Source organism: Chrysochloris asiatica, unplaced genomic scaffold (assembly GCF_000296735.1).
Source record: "Chrysochloris asiatica unplaced genomic scaffold, ChrAsi1.0 scaffold00213, whole genome shotgun sequence".
NCBI lineage: Eukaryota > Metazoa > Chordata > Mammalia > Afrosoricida > Chrysochloridae > Chrysochloris > Chrysochloris asiatica.
This window is the reverse complement of record NW_006408731.1, coordinates 3,761,781-3,774,641: the sequence shown is the minus strand read 5'-3', so window position 1 is coordinate 3,774,641 and position 12,861 is coordinate 3,761,781. Positions and strand designations below refer to the sequence as shown.

The 12,861-nt window shown below is 39.6% G+C and overlaps 1 protein-coding gene across 1 annotated transcript in view; it reads left to right on the top strand.

Moving 5' to 3' along the window:
• LOC102831556 (putative small intestine sodium-dependent phosphate transport protein-like) overlaps window positions 1-12,356 on the top strand; it is a 37,610-nt gene extending 25,254 nt beyond the window's left edge. The window contains exons 4-12 of the mRNA XM_006872885.1: window positions 477-710; window positions 783-870; window positions 1,510-1,596; window positions 4,180-4,298; window positions 4,421-4,582; window positions 8,922-9,054; window positions 9,136-9,283; window positions 10,083-10,173; window positions 12,222-12,356. Of these exons, the coding sequence (XP_006872947.1) occupies window positions 477-710; window positions 783-870; window positions 1,510-1,596; window positions 4,180-4,298; window positions 4,421-4,582; window positions 8,922-9,054; window positions 9,136-9,283; window positions 10,083-10,173; window positions 12,222-12,356 (1,197 nt within the window). The remainder of the gene's footprint in view (window positions 1-476; window positions 711-782; window positions 871-1,509; window positions 1,597-4,179; window positions 4,299-4,420; window positions 4,583-8,921; window positions 9,055-9,135; window positions 9,284-10,082; window positions 10,174-12,221) is intronic.
• Window positions 12,357-12,861: the final 505 nt, after the last annotated feature.

The following is a 12,861-nucleotide window of genomic DNA, read 5'->3' as shown; positions in this document are numbered from 1 at the left end:
AGGATAAATCAAATCTTTTCCATGAATGATACAAGAGTGGTCAGACAGCACCCTGTCAAAGGTGGAAACTTTGTGAGACCCTGAAAACCAATGCAGAGGTGCCGAGTTCCAGTTCTTACAGGTTTCACTATATGTAAATACGCACATGGATGAAGATCTCTACAAATAGATGTAGCAGACTTATGTCTATTTTCTCTTTGCTGTGTCCATATTTTTCAGTACATTTCATATAAATTTTTCTATTCTCTTTCTGTACAGTCCCTCTTATTTTAAATGGTTGGCTAGTAGGCCAGGCTAAAGGGGGAAAGTATGCTGGTCACAGACATAGGTTTTGAATGAAATTGGTAGATTGGAAGAATTAGAGAAAAATAACAAGATGAATGCCCCCCCCCCCCCGATGATTTTTGCCTTTAAGCCATCATAACAGACTTTCAAGACTAACTGAAGATGTCTAAATGTGATTCTCTGTCCTCTAGGCCCCTGTGTATGACTGGAGTCCTGAAATCCAGGGAATCATCCTCAGCTCCCTCAACTATGGCTCTTTCTTGGTCCCACTCCCTGCTGGCTATGTGGCTGGAAAATTTGGAGTTAAGCGTGTGGTTGGTGCTGGCTTGTTCATTTCCTCAATCATGATCCTCTTGACTCCACCAGCAGCTGATATTGGAGTGACATTGTTCATTGTCATTCAGGTTGTCCAAGGCATAGCACAGGTACCAGGAGATTTTCAACTTATAAGTGGTTCCAGCATGAATGCATACATCTAAGAATGAATTTTTCCCTAGGTTATGGTAACAACAGGTCAATTTCCAATTTGGGTCAAATGGGCTCCTCCAGTGGAAAGAAGTCAGCTCACCAGCATTGCCTCATCAGGTAATTGATATCCTAATCCTTCTCTCATGTTCACTGTTCAGAGTACTCTGCAATAATGAATCAATTGAGCCAAACTTTGTACCCAAACTATCCTTTCTCCATAAACATGCAATAAACCACTATCTTAGTCATAATGGAATGTTTTCTACATGCCAAAACTTTATTTAAACATGTACATGTTACACTTGTATTTGTTTACGATAACATACTCCACACTTATTGTTGCTATGTAACCACAGAGCAATCTTATTAATCAGGTGTTTAAAATTACTTCACAGGATAATGCGCTAGGCTGCAAGGTCAGTTTGAACCACAAGGTTGGTGGTTCAAATTCACTAGTTACTCTTCGGATATCCTATACAGGGTTGCTATGGGTCAGAACTCACTTGATGGCACTTAATATCAACAAAATAATTTTTCCCTTTTTACACAGAAGAAAATATGGACACAATGAGATCAGTAACTTGTCCAAGATCACAGAATTATTGAATGAAGGAACAGAAATTGAAAATCAGTATTCTGGATTAAAGTTCCTACTTATAATTCACTATGCAAACTGTCAAAGGGTCAAATAAGAGGAAGTACACAGACTCCAAAGCCTGACCGTTTCAACTGAATATGTTCACATCTTGTGTACAGGGTTATTGCTGGGACCCTTAATTGGCTTTGCTGTTGGTGGTCTCCTCTGCCAGGCTTTAGGATGGCCTTATGTCTTCTATATATTTGGTGAGTTGTACCTTTCAAATCTCTGAGTTTTATTAGATGACAGAAAATGCTTTGTATGACAACTTCATGGAAGTTGGCCATGGTTAACCAAATCTTATTAGATATACATACCTATATATCCAATATTGAAAATGTACAGAGATAATAATGTGGTGAGTAATAAAACTTGATGGTTTCCAGATGACATTTACATTTCAGTAGCCTGACTGCCAAGCTAGAATGAGCCTTATTACTAGATGATTTGAAGATCATTATAACATTATTTTAGGATTCCTAATTGAACCTATAAGGTTATGGAGTAATTTTTTTCTTGAGAAGTGGAAACTGATATCTTGGAGGGACTATAATTTAAATAATGCTCACTAGCTTCTCTTAATTTTCAGTAATTACAATAACCAGAATATTGTAGGAATGTAACCTAAACTGATCATATGATGTGGAAATAACCAGTACAACTGAAGGACAGGACCGATCCATGTAAGACTCAGGAGGGAGCATCCTACCCAGAGAGATGCTACAAAAAATTTCCAAGACGCATGGACTATTCCTGAGGCCATTCACAATCTTGACTTTTGTTGGTGTTAATTGGAATCCTTTCAATTGCTCTCACATATGGTTTGCGTATGTTTGAAATCCCACCTGCAAATTGCCTGCCTCCTTAGAGTAAGTCCCATAGTAGTTTTCACTATATATATAAGTTAAGAATTAACTTAACTGGACTTAATAACAAATGTACTCATATGCATATAGGTACATGCACACACACATATAGATAGATACAGTAAAACCTATGAAAGATGGAATCTGTGTAATGTGGAAACCTTTCAGAGAAGGATAAATCAAATCTTTTCCATGAATGATACAAGAGTGGTCAGACAGCACCCTGTCAAAGGTGCTAATTATCTTATGGAGCCCTGGTGTGGTGCTGCAGGACAATGTACTGGAACCCAAGGTTGGTTTCAATTGCAAAGCCAGCAGCTGGAACTCACCAGCTGCTCTTTGGAAACCCTTTATATGGTCCCTGTGAGTGGGAACCAGCTTGACAGCACTTAACAGTAACAACAATTGCCTTACATTCAATATTCCCTTAATTCAAGACCAATATATTCAAGAGAAAAAAAATACAAAATTATATTCTTAGAGCACATCCTCCTTCCATCACTTGCTAGAGAAACTTCAAAAGGACACACGATAAACACTCTTCAAGCACTGAGAGAGTATTACTGTGCTTATAGTTTAGAAAAACACGAAGCAGCATACACATAGTAAGAAATCATTATATGTTTGTTCAATGAATATGAAAATCCTCCAACTCCAATGTGCTGCATTGTAACTTTTTATATCTGTTCTTCCCTTTTGGGACATGGTGGCTCCACATGATAAGCACTGGACTACAAACCACAAGGTCTGCAGTTTAAAACCACCAACCACTCTGTGGGAGAAAGATAAGGCTTTTTGTTCCCGTGAAGATATAAAGCCTCAGAAACCCTAAGCAGTGTAGCTGAGAGTTGAAACCAACTAGACACCACTTAGCAACAACAACGACAGTTCTTCCCTTCTAAGATTTAAATTAATTGTTGGCAAAAGTGTGTCTTTGTAACTTTATACTTTAGATTGCAGCATACTTCCTGGTGTATGGAGACTGCTCAGACATTTATGAGTAAATGTGTAGATGTTTTTGTTAAGTGCCGTCAAGTCAGTTCAGACCCATAGTGACCCTGTAAAGGGTTTCCAAGGAGCAGCTGGTGAGCTTGAACTGCCAACCTTGCAGTTCAAGTGACTTTGCAGTCTGGTGTATTAACCCACAGCACCAATAGCAGAACAAAAACTTTGTACCTTCTCAGGATCCTAAAAGGTAAATTTAAAAATCAGCAATATATTTATTCAATCCTGATAAGGTTGAGTTCTTCATCACTTTATTAATGTCTATATTAGAAAAAATTGCTTTGCTGAAGATTAGTTTCAGTTCTTGTCTTGATGTTTTCTGGGTCATCAGTTATCTATACTACTGAGCTGCTAACTTCAGGTGTTTTCACTGAAGTAGGAGTGTTATGGAAAGATTTGAAAAGGAAAGTATGACTAGAAGGGGAGATACTAACTGGTCCTGAAACAGTGAGGTCATTTGCAAACACAAGGAGCAAGAACAAGCAAGAGCTATAGCCTGAATAATGCATTTCCCAAACTCCTTAAACTCAGTGGGATAAAACAACCATCACTTATTATTATAATTCTGTGGGATATTTGAGCACATCTGCAATCTATGTTTCTCATATTACTTGGACAGTAGATTAACCAGAATATGTTCTTCCCTTTCAAATGGCCACCCAGAAGGACTAGGAAAAAAATCATACCACTTCCAGGCTTCCAATGATTTTATGTCAGTGTCAAAAGCAAGTCACATGGACAAGTTCAAAATCAAGAGGTGGAGAAGTACCTTCCATTAATGATAGGGCAATGACAGCATACAGATAGAGGAAGGAGAGAGAATTGAGTCTAGTCATTCTGTCAAGCACAGTAATATCTCTGGGTAGAGTCAAAATGAAAGAATTCCAAAGCAGTGCTCCCTGGATTCTCTCCTTCTAGGTGCAGTTGGCTCTGTCTGTTGTCTTCTGTGGTTCTTTCTCATCTCTGATGATCCCATGCATCATCCCTTTATCAGCTCTGGTGAGAAGGAATACATCTTGTGTGCACTGGCCCAACAGGTACACTAGTGAGTCCTCTGTCATTTTCTGCTATGTCTGCCTGGATGTCTCTGATGGAAATAGGGCAATGCAGAGAACCCCTGTTTCTGATGGAGTGGGCAGTTATTTGTGCTTTCTTCCAGGATTGTTCTCCAGCGCAATCTCTTCCCCTTAGGGCTATGTTCAAATCCCTACCAGTTTGGGCCATATTAATCTCACATTTCTGTCAATCCTGGAGTTTTCAAATCATCTTGACATACACACCGACATTTATCAGCTCTGTACTTCAAACTGATCTCACAATCGTAAGTACTGAGAAATCTCCTTGTGTTTTTCTGCTTGAATATTTAATGATGTAATATGATGCCTTCCATGTGTACAATATAAAGGAGTTAAGCTCAAGGACCCCAATGTATTTGGTTAACCTGAATTCTTAGTGACCTTAATGGGACATGCTGTTTTTTGTAGAAGGTAGGTATAGGTTGAGGACAATTTGGTATTGATAGAAAGACATCTTTTTATGGGCAACATGACATTTTTATATTCAATATATTCTATTTCGTTACACAAGGCTCTCTACTGGTAACATATGGAATGAGGAGAATATTGAAAGTGCCATGGGCTGCCAAAAGAACCAGTAGATCTGTGTCGAAAGAAGTGTAGCCAGAGTGCTCCTTGGAGGTCAGGATGGCCAAATTTCATCTCTCATACTTCAGACATATTGTCAGGAGGTCAAACTTCATCTCTCATACTTGGGACATATTGTCAGGAGGGACCAGTAGCTGGAAAAGGGTATCATCCATGGTAGGGTGGAGGGTCAGAGAAAAAGAGGAAGACCCCCAGTGAGATGGATTGGCAAAGTGGCAGCATCAATGGGCTTAAGTGTGGCAATGATAGTCAGGCTTGCCCAGGATATGGGCAGTGTTTCATTATGCTGTGCATATGGTTGCTATGAGTCAGTAACGACTCGATGGCACCTAACAACAAAACAGTTCTAACAGAACATGGGAACACTGACTAGTTTAAAATTAAGAATGGTGTGCAACAGAGTTGTATTCTTTCACCACATTTATTCAACCTGTATGCTGAGAAATTAATCTGAGAAGCTGGGTTACATGAAGAAAAACATGGCATCAGGATTAGAGGAAGACCCAATAGCAACCTGTGACATGCAGATGATACAACCTTGCTTGCTGAAAGTGAAGAGGACTTAAAATACTTACTGATGAAGAACAAAGACCACAACCTTCGGTATGGATTGCATCTCAATGTAAAGAAAACAAAAATCCTCACCACTGGATCAATAAACAACTTTCTTATCAAAGGAGAAAAGATTAAAGTTGTCAAGGACTTTATTCTTCTTGGATCAACTATCAACACTTTTGAAAGCAGCAGTCAAGGTATTTAATTACATATTGAATTAGGCAATCTGCTGCACAAGACCTTTTGAAAGTGTTGAAGAGCAAAGATATCAGCTTGAGGACTAAGGTGCTCCTGACCCAACTTATGGTATTTTCAATAACTTCATATGCATGCGAAAGCTGGACAGTGAATAAGAAAGACTTTAGAAGAATTGGTGCTTTTGAGTTATGGTGTTGGAGAAGAATATTGAAAGGGCCATGGGCTGCCAAAAGAACCAACAGATCTGTGTTGGAAGAAGTGCAGCCAGAGTGCTCCTTGGAGGCCAGGATGGCCAAATTTCATCTCTCATACTGCAGACATATTGTCAGGAGGGACCAGTCACTGGAGAAGGATATCATGTTTGGTAGGGTGGAGGGTCAGAGAAAAAGAGGAAGACCCCCAATGAGATGGACAGGCAAAGTGGCAGCATCAATGGGCTGAAGCGTAGCAACAATTGTGAGGTTGGCCCAGGACAGGTCAGTATTTTGTTCTGTTGTGCATAGAGTCACTATGAGTCGGTACTGACTCGATGACACCTAACAACAACAACAACAAACAGATTCTACCTTCTAGACATCGTGATGCTGAATAAGACGTTATTAATAAAACATCAAGTACCAATTGATTCATACTTAAATTGGTAAATAAAAATTTAACATTTTTTTCAAGTACAATGTATACAAGGAGAAAAGTGTCCACATGTATACAGTTGCCTGTGTTTTCACAAATTGAATAGATACCGTAATTGCTTTAGGGAAACCTTTTAATTCCAGTAGGTGTATGTCACAAAGTGGGGAAGAGTGCAGTAGGACACCGAGGCCTGTTAGTGACAATTCACCAGGCCATGGGATCATTGTTATACATCACACTTTGACTTAAAAAGTAGCTTTCTCATACTGAGTGAACTTTTGGTGAAAAGCTACTAAGTGACCAACAGAGAAGTAACTTGGGAAGTAAATAGGGTCATGATGCAAGCAGGCTTGAAGTACTGAAAGGAGCAGCTGGGGTCTTTTCAAAGGAGGAGAATGGCCAGAAGCAGGCAATAAAACCAGAATCACCAAACTAGAGAATCAGGACCGTGGGTGCAGAGAAGCCGTAAAGTAGGGCTGAAAGAATGACACTCTGAGCCTGGCTGTTGGAATGAGACCAAAATTGACTTGTATTTTTTTAAATAAACTTTAATTTACAGGTTAAATTACTGATTGATTACTGAATAACTTCAATCCACTGCCATCATGACCATTCAACTCATTGTGACCCCATGGGTATGAGAGTAGAGCTGGCTCACAGGGTTTTCTTGACTGCAATCTTTGTGGAAATGTATCACCAGGCCTTTCTTCTACAGAGCTATGGGGTGGGTTCAAACCAATAACCATCATAACTGAAGCAAACTATTTGTGCCATCTAGAGACCTAATATGTTTAGAAACTTTGGCATTTTAAGGAATATACAAAAAGGCAGATTGATAATGCATACTCTCATCCCTGTTCCCAAACCTACTCTGATCACTGAGACCAGTTAGCACACAAGTTTTTTGTTTGTTCTTGGTTTCTTTCTGAAAATGACAGCATATGTGAAGTGAATGCATAGTCTTATTTACCCAACTTATTTCACTCAAAACATTGCATTCTGCTTTATTTCCTATATTAGTTTTTACCACTTAACTACATTGGAGAGGCTTCTTATCAGTACAGAAGAACTTGCTAGCTGAGTGCTATTTAGTTTTTTACATGTTTTTGCGCAATGTCCACATGAAAAACTTATTCATTTATCTTTTTACACTTCTGAAATGATTGCTGTAAATATCTGAGTACCAGGTTGGTGAGTCAAAGGTATGAATTTTTTATATATTGTCAAATTGTCCTGTCTCAGTTACCTAGTGTTTCCATGACAAAAACATTCCATAAGTGGTTGGCATTTAAGAACATAGTTTATTGTGGCACAGTATGGGAGGCATTGCTTACAGGGAGGGTCTTTCCTTCTGTCACTCAGAGGTGTGACCCTGTGCCTTGGCTGCTTGTACCCACACCTTCACATGGCATCTGTCTTCCCCTGTGTGTTTCCCTTGCATGTCTGTTTTCTCATTCTGTAAAATTTATTCGAGAGGGAGGCAGTTTGTTGTTGTTGTTGTTGTTGAAATCCTTTTTTAGGGTTTCTAAGAAGTGAGTGGTGAGTTTGAACTGATGACTTTATGGTTCAAACCCACCTTGTGGCCCAGTGCTTATCTTATTGTGCCACACCAGTGGTTCAGTGCTTACCCTACAGCACCACTCATAAGAGAGCAGGTTTGTTTGGGATCCACTTTAACTTCTTTCATGTGATAAAAGAAAAGCCCTACTTAAAAATTGACTCACATTTATAAGTACAGGAGTTGGGACATCCATAATTCTGTTTGGGAAATACAATTCAAACCTTAAAATCCTCCATACCCAAAATCCAAACCCACTGTCAAAAGTTGATTGCAACTCATAGCAACCCTTTAAGACAGAGGAGTAATGCTCCCTAGGGCTCAGGAGACAGTAAGTTCTTTTGAAAACCAATTTCCTTATATTCTCCAGCAGAGCAGCTGGTGTGTTCAAACCACTGACCTTTCACTTAGCAGCTCAGTGCTTACCTCACTCTGCCACCTGCACTCATTATCCATACCAAACAAAACTCAAAACCAAACCCACTGCCAAGGAGCCAATTGCAATCCTCAGTGACCTCATACAGGGCTCAGAGACTCTCGGGCACTAAAAATATCGAGAGAGCACTTCTCCCTGCAAGCACATCACAAAACCTGCTGAATACATTTGGAATTTTGTCTATTTTTCTATGAAAAATTATATTTTCCTATCATTTTATTTTACATTTTGGTAATCATTCAATGATTGGGTTTGTTCTTACTGTTGTAGTTTTTGAGTTATAGGTAAAGTTAAGTATCTTATAATATATTTAGTAAACACTTATCTTTCTTTTCTGTAAATTGTTGAAATCCTTTGCCTATTTTAACTTACTTTCAGTCTTTTTAATATCTATCTCTAGGTGATCTCTATGAAAAGTGTACTAATCCTTTTCTGCAAAATGAGTCCTTCCTTTGCATATTTCTCTCTAGACAAACCAGTGATATTGATTCAATCCAATAATAATGATGAACATGAATTGTACTGAGTATTTAGTGAAAAGTTATAGATGTGGGCAATCAGTCTGGATCATGGTGAATGGGGATGAGAACCTGCACCTCACCTCATCTCTGGTCCTCAGAGTGGGCTCCTGTCCTCCCTGCCATCTGTGTTTGCCTTTATCTTCATGATCCTCGGAAGTCTGTTGGCAGATTTTCTTCTTTCCAGAAAATTGCTTAGACTCATCACCGTAAGAAAACTCTTCACTGCCATAGGTAAGGAGGGAGCAATTACAAGGGTGGATGTTGAATGTTCAGAGAAGCCACCTGTTTACTCTGTGTCTTTCCTCATGCCAGGAGTTATCTTCCCATCCTTGATCGTGGTGTCCCTGTACTGGGTCAGATCCAGCGCCAGCACCTTCATGATCTTCTTGGTGCTGTTTTATGCCCTCAGCAGCTTGTGCTACTCAGGAGCCTTTGTTAATTCCTTGGATATTGCTCCTCGGTAGGAACCCCGTTGCCTCATCCTCATAGAAGCTCAGTTCAGTTCAAGGAGCCCTAAACTTGTTCTAACACAGAGATGAGGTATGACATATGCAACATGTCACAGGAAAAGCCATTAACAGCCCTACACCCAAATCATCACTGAGTTTCCCCTGGTAAAACCAAGAGTGGTCAGTGACTTCTAACATCTCAACATCATGATCATAGTTCAACTGACTGAGGTTGCCCCAAAACTCTCTCTGTTGAGGAATGCAGCAGTCACACTGGATTGGATGATTGACAGGACTCATGAGACCCCCACATAGTATGTGCATGTCAGGGCTTTGATAATAGAAAGGACACTTTATAGCAGGATGAAAAATATAGGTGAAGGTCTAAGATGATTGAGACTTCTACATGTAGCACCCTAAGTTCCTTTAGTCACACAGAACAAGCTTCATCTTCAGGTAGTGCAGATACCTGGGAGATATCAGGGGAGCCATCATCTCATTCAATATGGGCCTTTTGGGTCCAAAACAAGACTGCAATCTCAAGCTCAATAGCAGAAACCAAGTGATCATATAAACTGGTCCCATTCATTTTTTATGAATAATGTTGACAAGTTAGTGCAAGGTGTGTCTTGAAGTCTCAGACTTGGCACAAGATTATATTAATAACTACTCAGTCTACGTCATTCAGTTTTTTCCAAAGTGTAGCATAACTCCAGACTTCCCAGTGATCAGCAAGCACAGCAATGCAGCAGTCCAGGTGAGATGTAGCCTTTGCTTACAGGAATATGTCCCCTCTTCTCTCTCTCATAGACATGCTGGTTTTCTCAAGGGACTATCACAAATCTTTTTACTCACAGCAGGAGCCATCTCTCCCACCACTGCTGGATTTTTCATCAGTCAGGTGAGACCATAACTCTGAAGAAAATATCCTTAATAAAAACCTCCAAGAATGTATGTAGGATTTTTAGAGGTCAACCAGGGGACAGCACCCATGTTCAAGTGAGAGAGGAGGAGTGCTCAGTTGGATGAGTTTGCATGTTCTGAGTTAGTATAAGATGAACCTCTTATACTAAACATCAGATGCTCTAACAATAATCTTGAAGTTCTTCTTATGGAATAGAGTGGCCAACCACCCTGGTTTGCCTTATACTGAGGGACTTTCTAGGATGCAGTACTATCAAGGCAAAACCCATAAAAGAATTGGACAAAATGGTGCAACTTGGTCATACTAACTGTTGTTGTTAAGTACCATTGAGTCAGTTCTGACTCATCATGACCCTGTATAGAGTTTGTAAGTAGAGGCTGGTGGTTTGAACTGCTGACCTTGTAGCTAGCAATTCAGTATTTATTCTACAGTGCCAAATCACGACTCTCAATAAATATTAATTGAATGAATGAATGAGATACTAGGTAAGTGATGGAGTGAAAGAGTGACTCGCCTCTCACATTTATGCCCCTGAATTGTTAGCACAGAAATTCCTCTCACCAGTATGGCTTATTAGTGTTTACATTCAAAGACTTTTCCATTCTAGAAACTGCATCTGCTTGTCAATTAAAACAAAACAAAACAAAACAAAAAATCCAGTTGATGACTAGAGTAAATAAGAATCTTATTCCTATAGGACATTCCTTGAAGAAATACATGAATGGCACTCACACTAATATAATCCATTACATCTTTCCCCTCATATTTTCAACCAGTATGTACAAAAATTGGAGGTGTGGAGGCAGTGGTTAAAGTTCTTGGCTGCTAACTGAAGATGGTTTGAACCCAGCAGCCACTCTTCAGGAGAGGCCCTTTGGAGCAGTTCTATTCTATCTATGTATATGCTATGAGTCGGAATTGACTCTATGGCAGCAGCTTTAAATCAGGGAAATGAATGGGGAATAATATAGAAAGGGTAATATTTATGATCTCAGGAGCCATTGTAATGCAGTAAGTTAAGCATTGAGCTGCTAACCCAAAGGTGGACAGTTCAAACCCACTAGCCCCTCTGCAGGAATAAGATGAGGCAGTCAGCTTGCTTAAACGTTATAAACTTGAGTACTCTTTGGGGCAGTTTGACTCTGTCTTGTAGAGTTGCTATGAGTCAGAATTAAAAACAGTGGATTTGATTTGGTTTATGGTTTAGGACATCAAGTTCTGGCTGTCTTTTGAACCTTAAATCCTTTTCCAACCACTGACTACCAAAATGCCAGAAAAGAGTGCAAAATGACTTTATTATCGCCCCTCACATTTATTCATCTGTCCATGCAGCAATTCAACAAATGTGTTGAAACATGATCAAGTTACCATGTTAGCAAGTGCCAAGCCCTGTTAAGGAATTAAAACAAAACAAAGTTCTTACTTCATGAAGTCTATAAAAAAGGAAACCAACAAAAAGCAAATGAAATAAGTAAAAGAAATGATTCTCTTTTTTTGTAGTAAAAGCTAACGGAAGACTGAAATGGAAAAGAGAATGTTGTTTGTTGTTGTTAAGTGCCGTGGAGTCGGTTCGGATTCAAAGCGACCCTGTATAGGGTTTCCAAGGCTGTACATCTTTACGGGAGCAGAAAGCCTCATCTTTCTCCCGCAGAACAGCTGGTAGTTTCAAACTGCTGCCCTTAAGGTTCGCAGCCCGATTGGTAACCACTACACTACCAGAGCTCCTAGGAAAAGGGAATAGGTCACCTAAAAGTTGGCAGGATTTACATTTTAAACAGTAGATAAAGAAAACCTCACTGGGAAAAAATTAGCATGTAAGCAAAAACTTAAGTGGATATTTTGATTAATAGTGTTCAACAGCCTCAAGGCAGACATGTTCCTGGCACACAGGTAGCAACCAGAAAGTCCCCCTGGAGGCTGAAGCAGGTTTAAGGGAGGGACTTTCTAGTTGTTCTTTCTAAGCCATGAGGGACAAGACCTGAGTTATAGTTAATCACTTGTTGTTTTTTTTTTTTTGCTTCCAGGATTCAGAGGTGGGTTGGAGAAATGTCTTCTTGCTTTCAGCTGCTATTAACATCTTGGGCTTGATGTTCTACCTCCTTTTTGCCAAAGCAGATGTCCAGGACTGGGCTGAAAGGCAGACAGTCACCCATTTCTAAGAAAATTACTCGATCCTTGTTTCCCTCATGAATGATCTCCTTAGTGTCTGCTTGACTGATTCGATATTGAATTTGAAATGACTTTGTTTCTTATGTGTCCCAGCATCCTTGGCTATTGCAATACTGAATATTCTGCATGATGATTTTATGGGGAAATAAAAGACTGGTTGTTTACCTCTGAGCTTCTGAAGTCATAGATGTGTCTAATTTTCTTCATGTCCTCTACTCTTTACCCTATTACCCTGGTAAAAGCATCAATATTTTTTTAATCAAAGGAAAGGAGGAAGTCAAAACCCATAGGACTGAAAACTGATGATCATAAGGGGAGTTTTATCCAAACACCCAGAAAATTAATCCTGAGAGCTGACATTAGAAGAAAGATCAATGCCATAGAAACCACAATGTAACAACCCAAATTTCTAGGCCTACCGGCAAAACCAAACAAGTTTGCGCTCACCAGTGAAGAGGTATACAGGACTGTTCTAAGGTTTAGTATAGGCAGAAT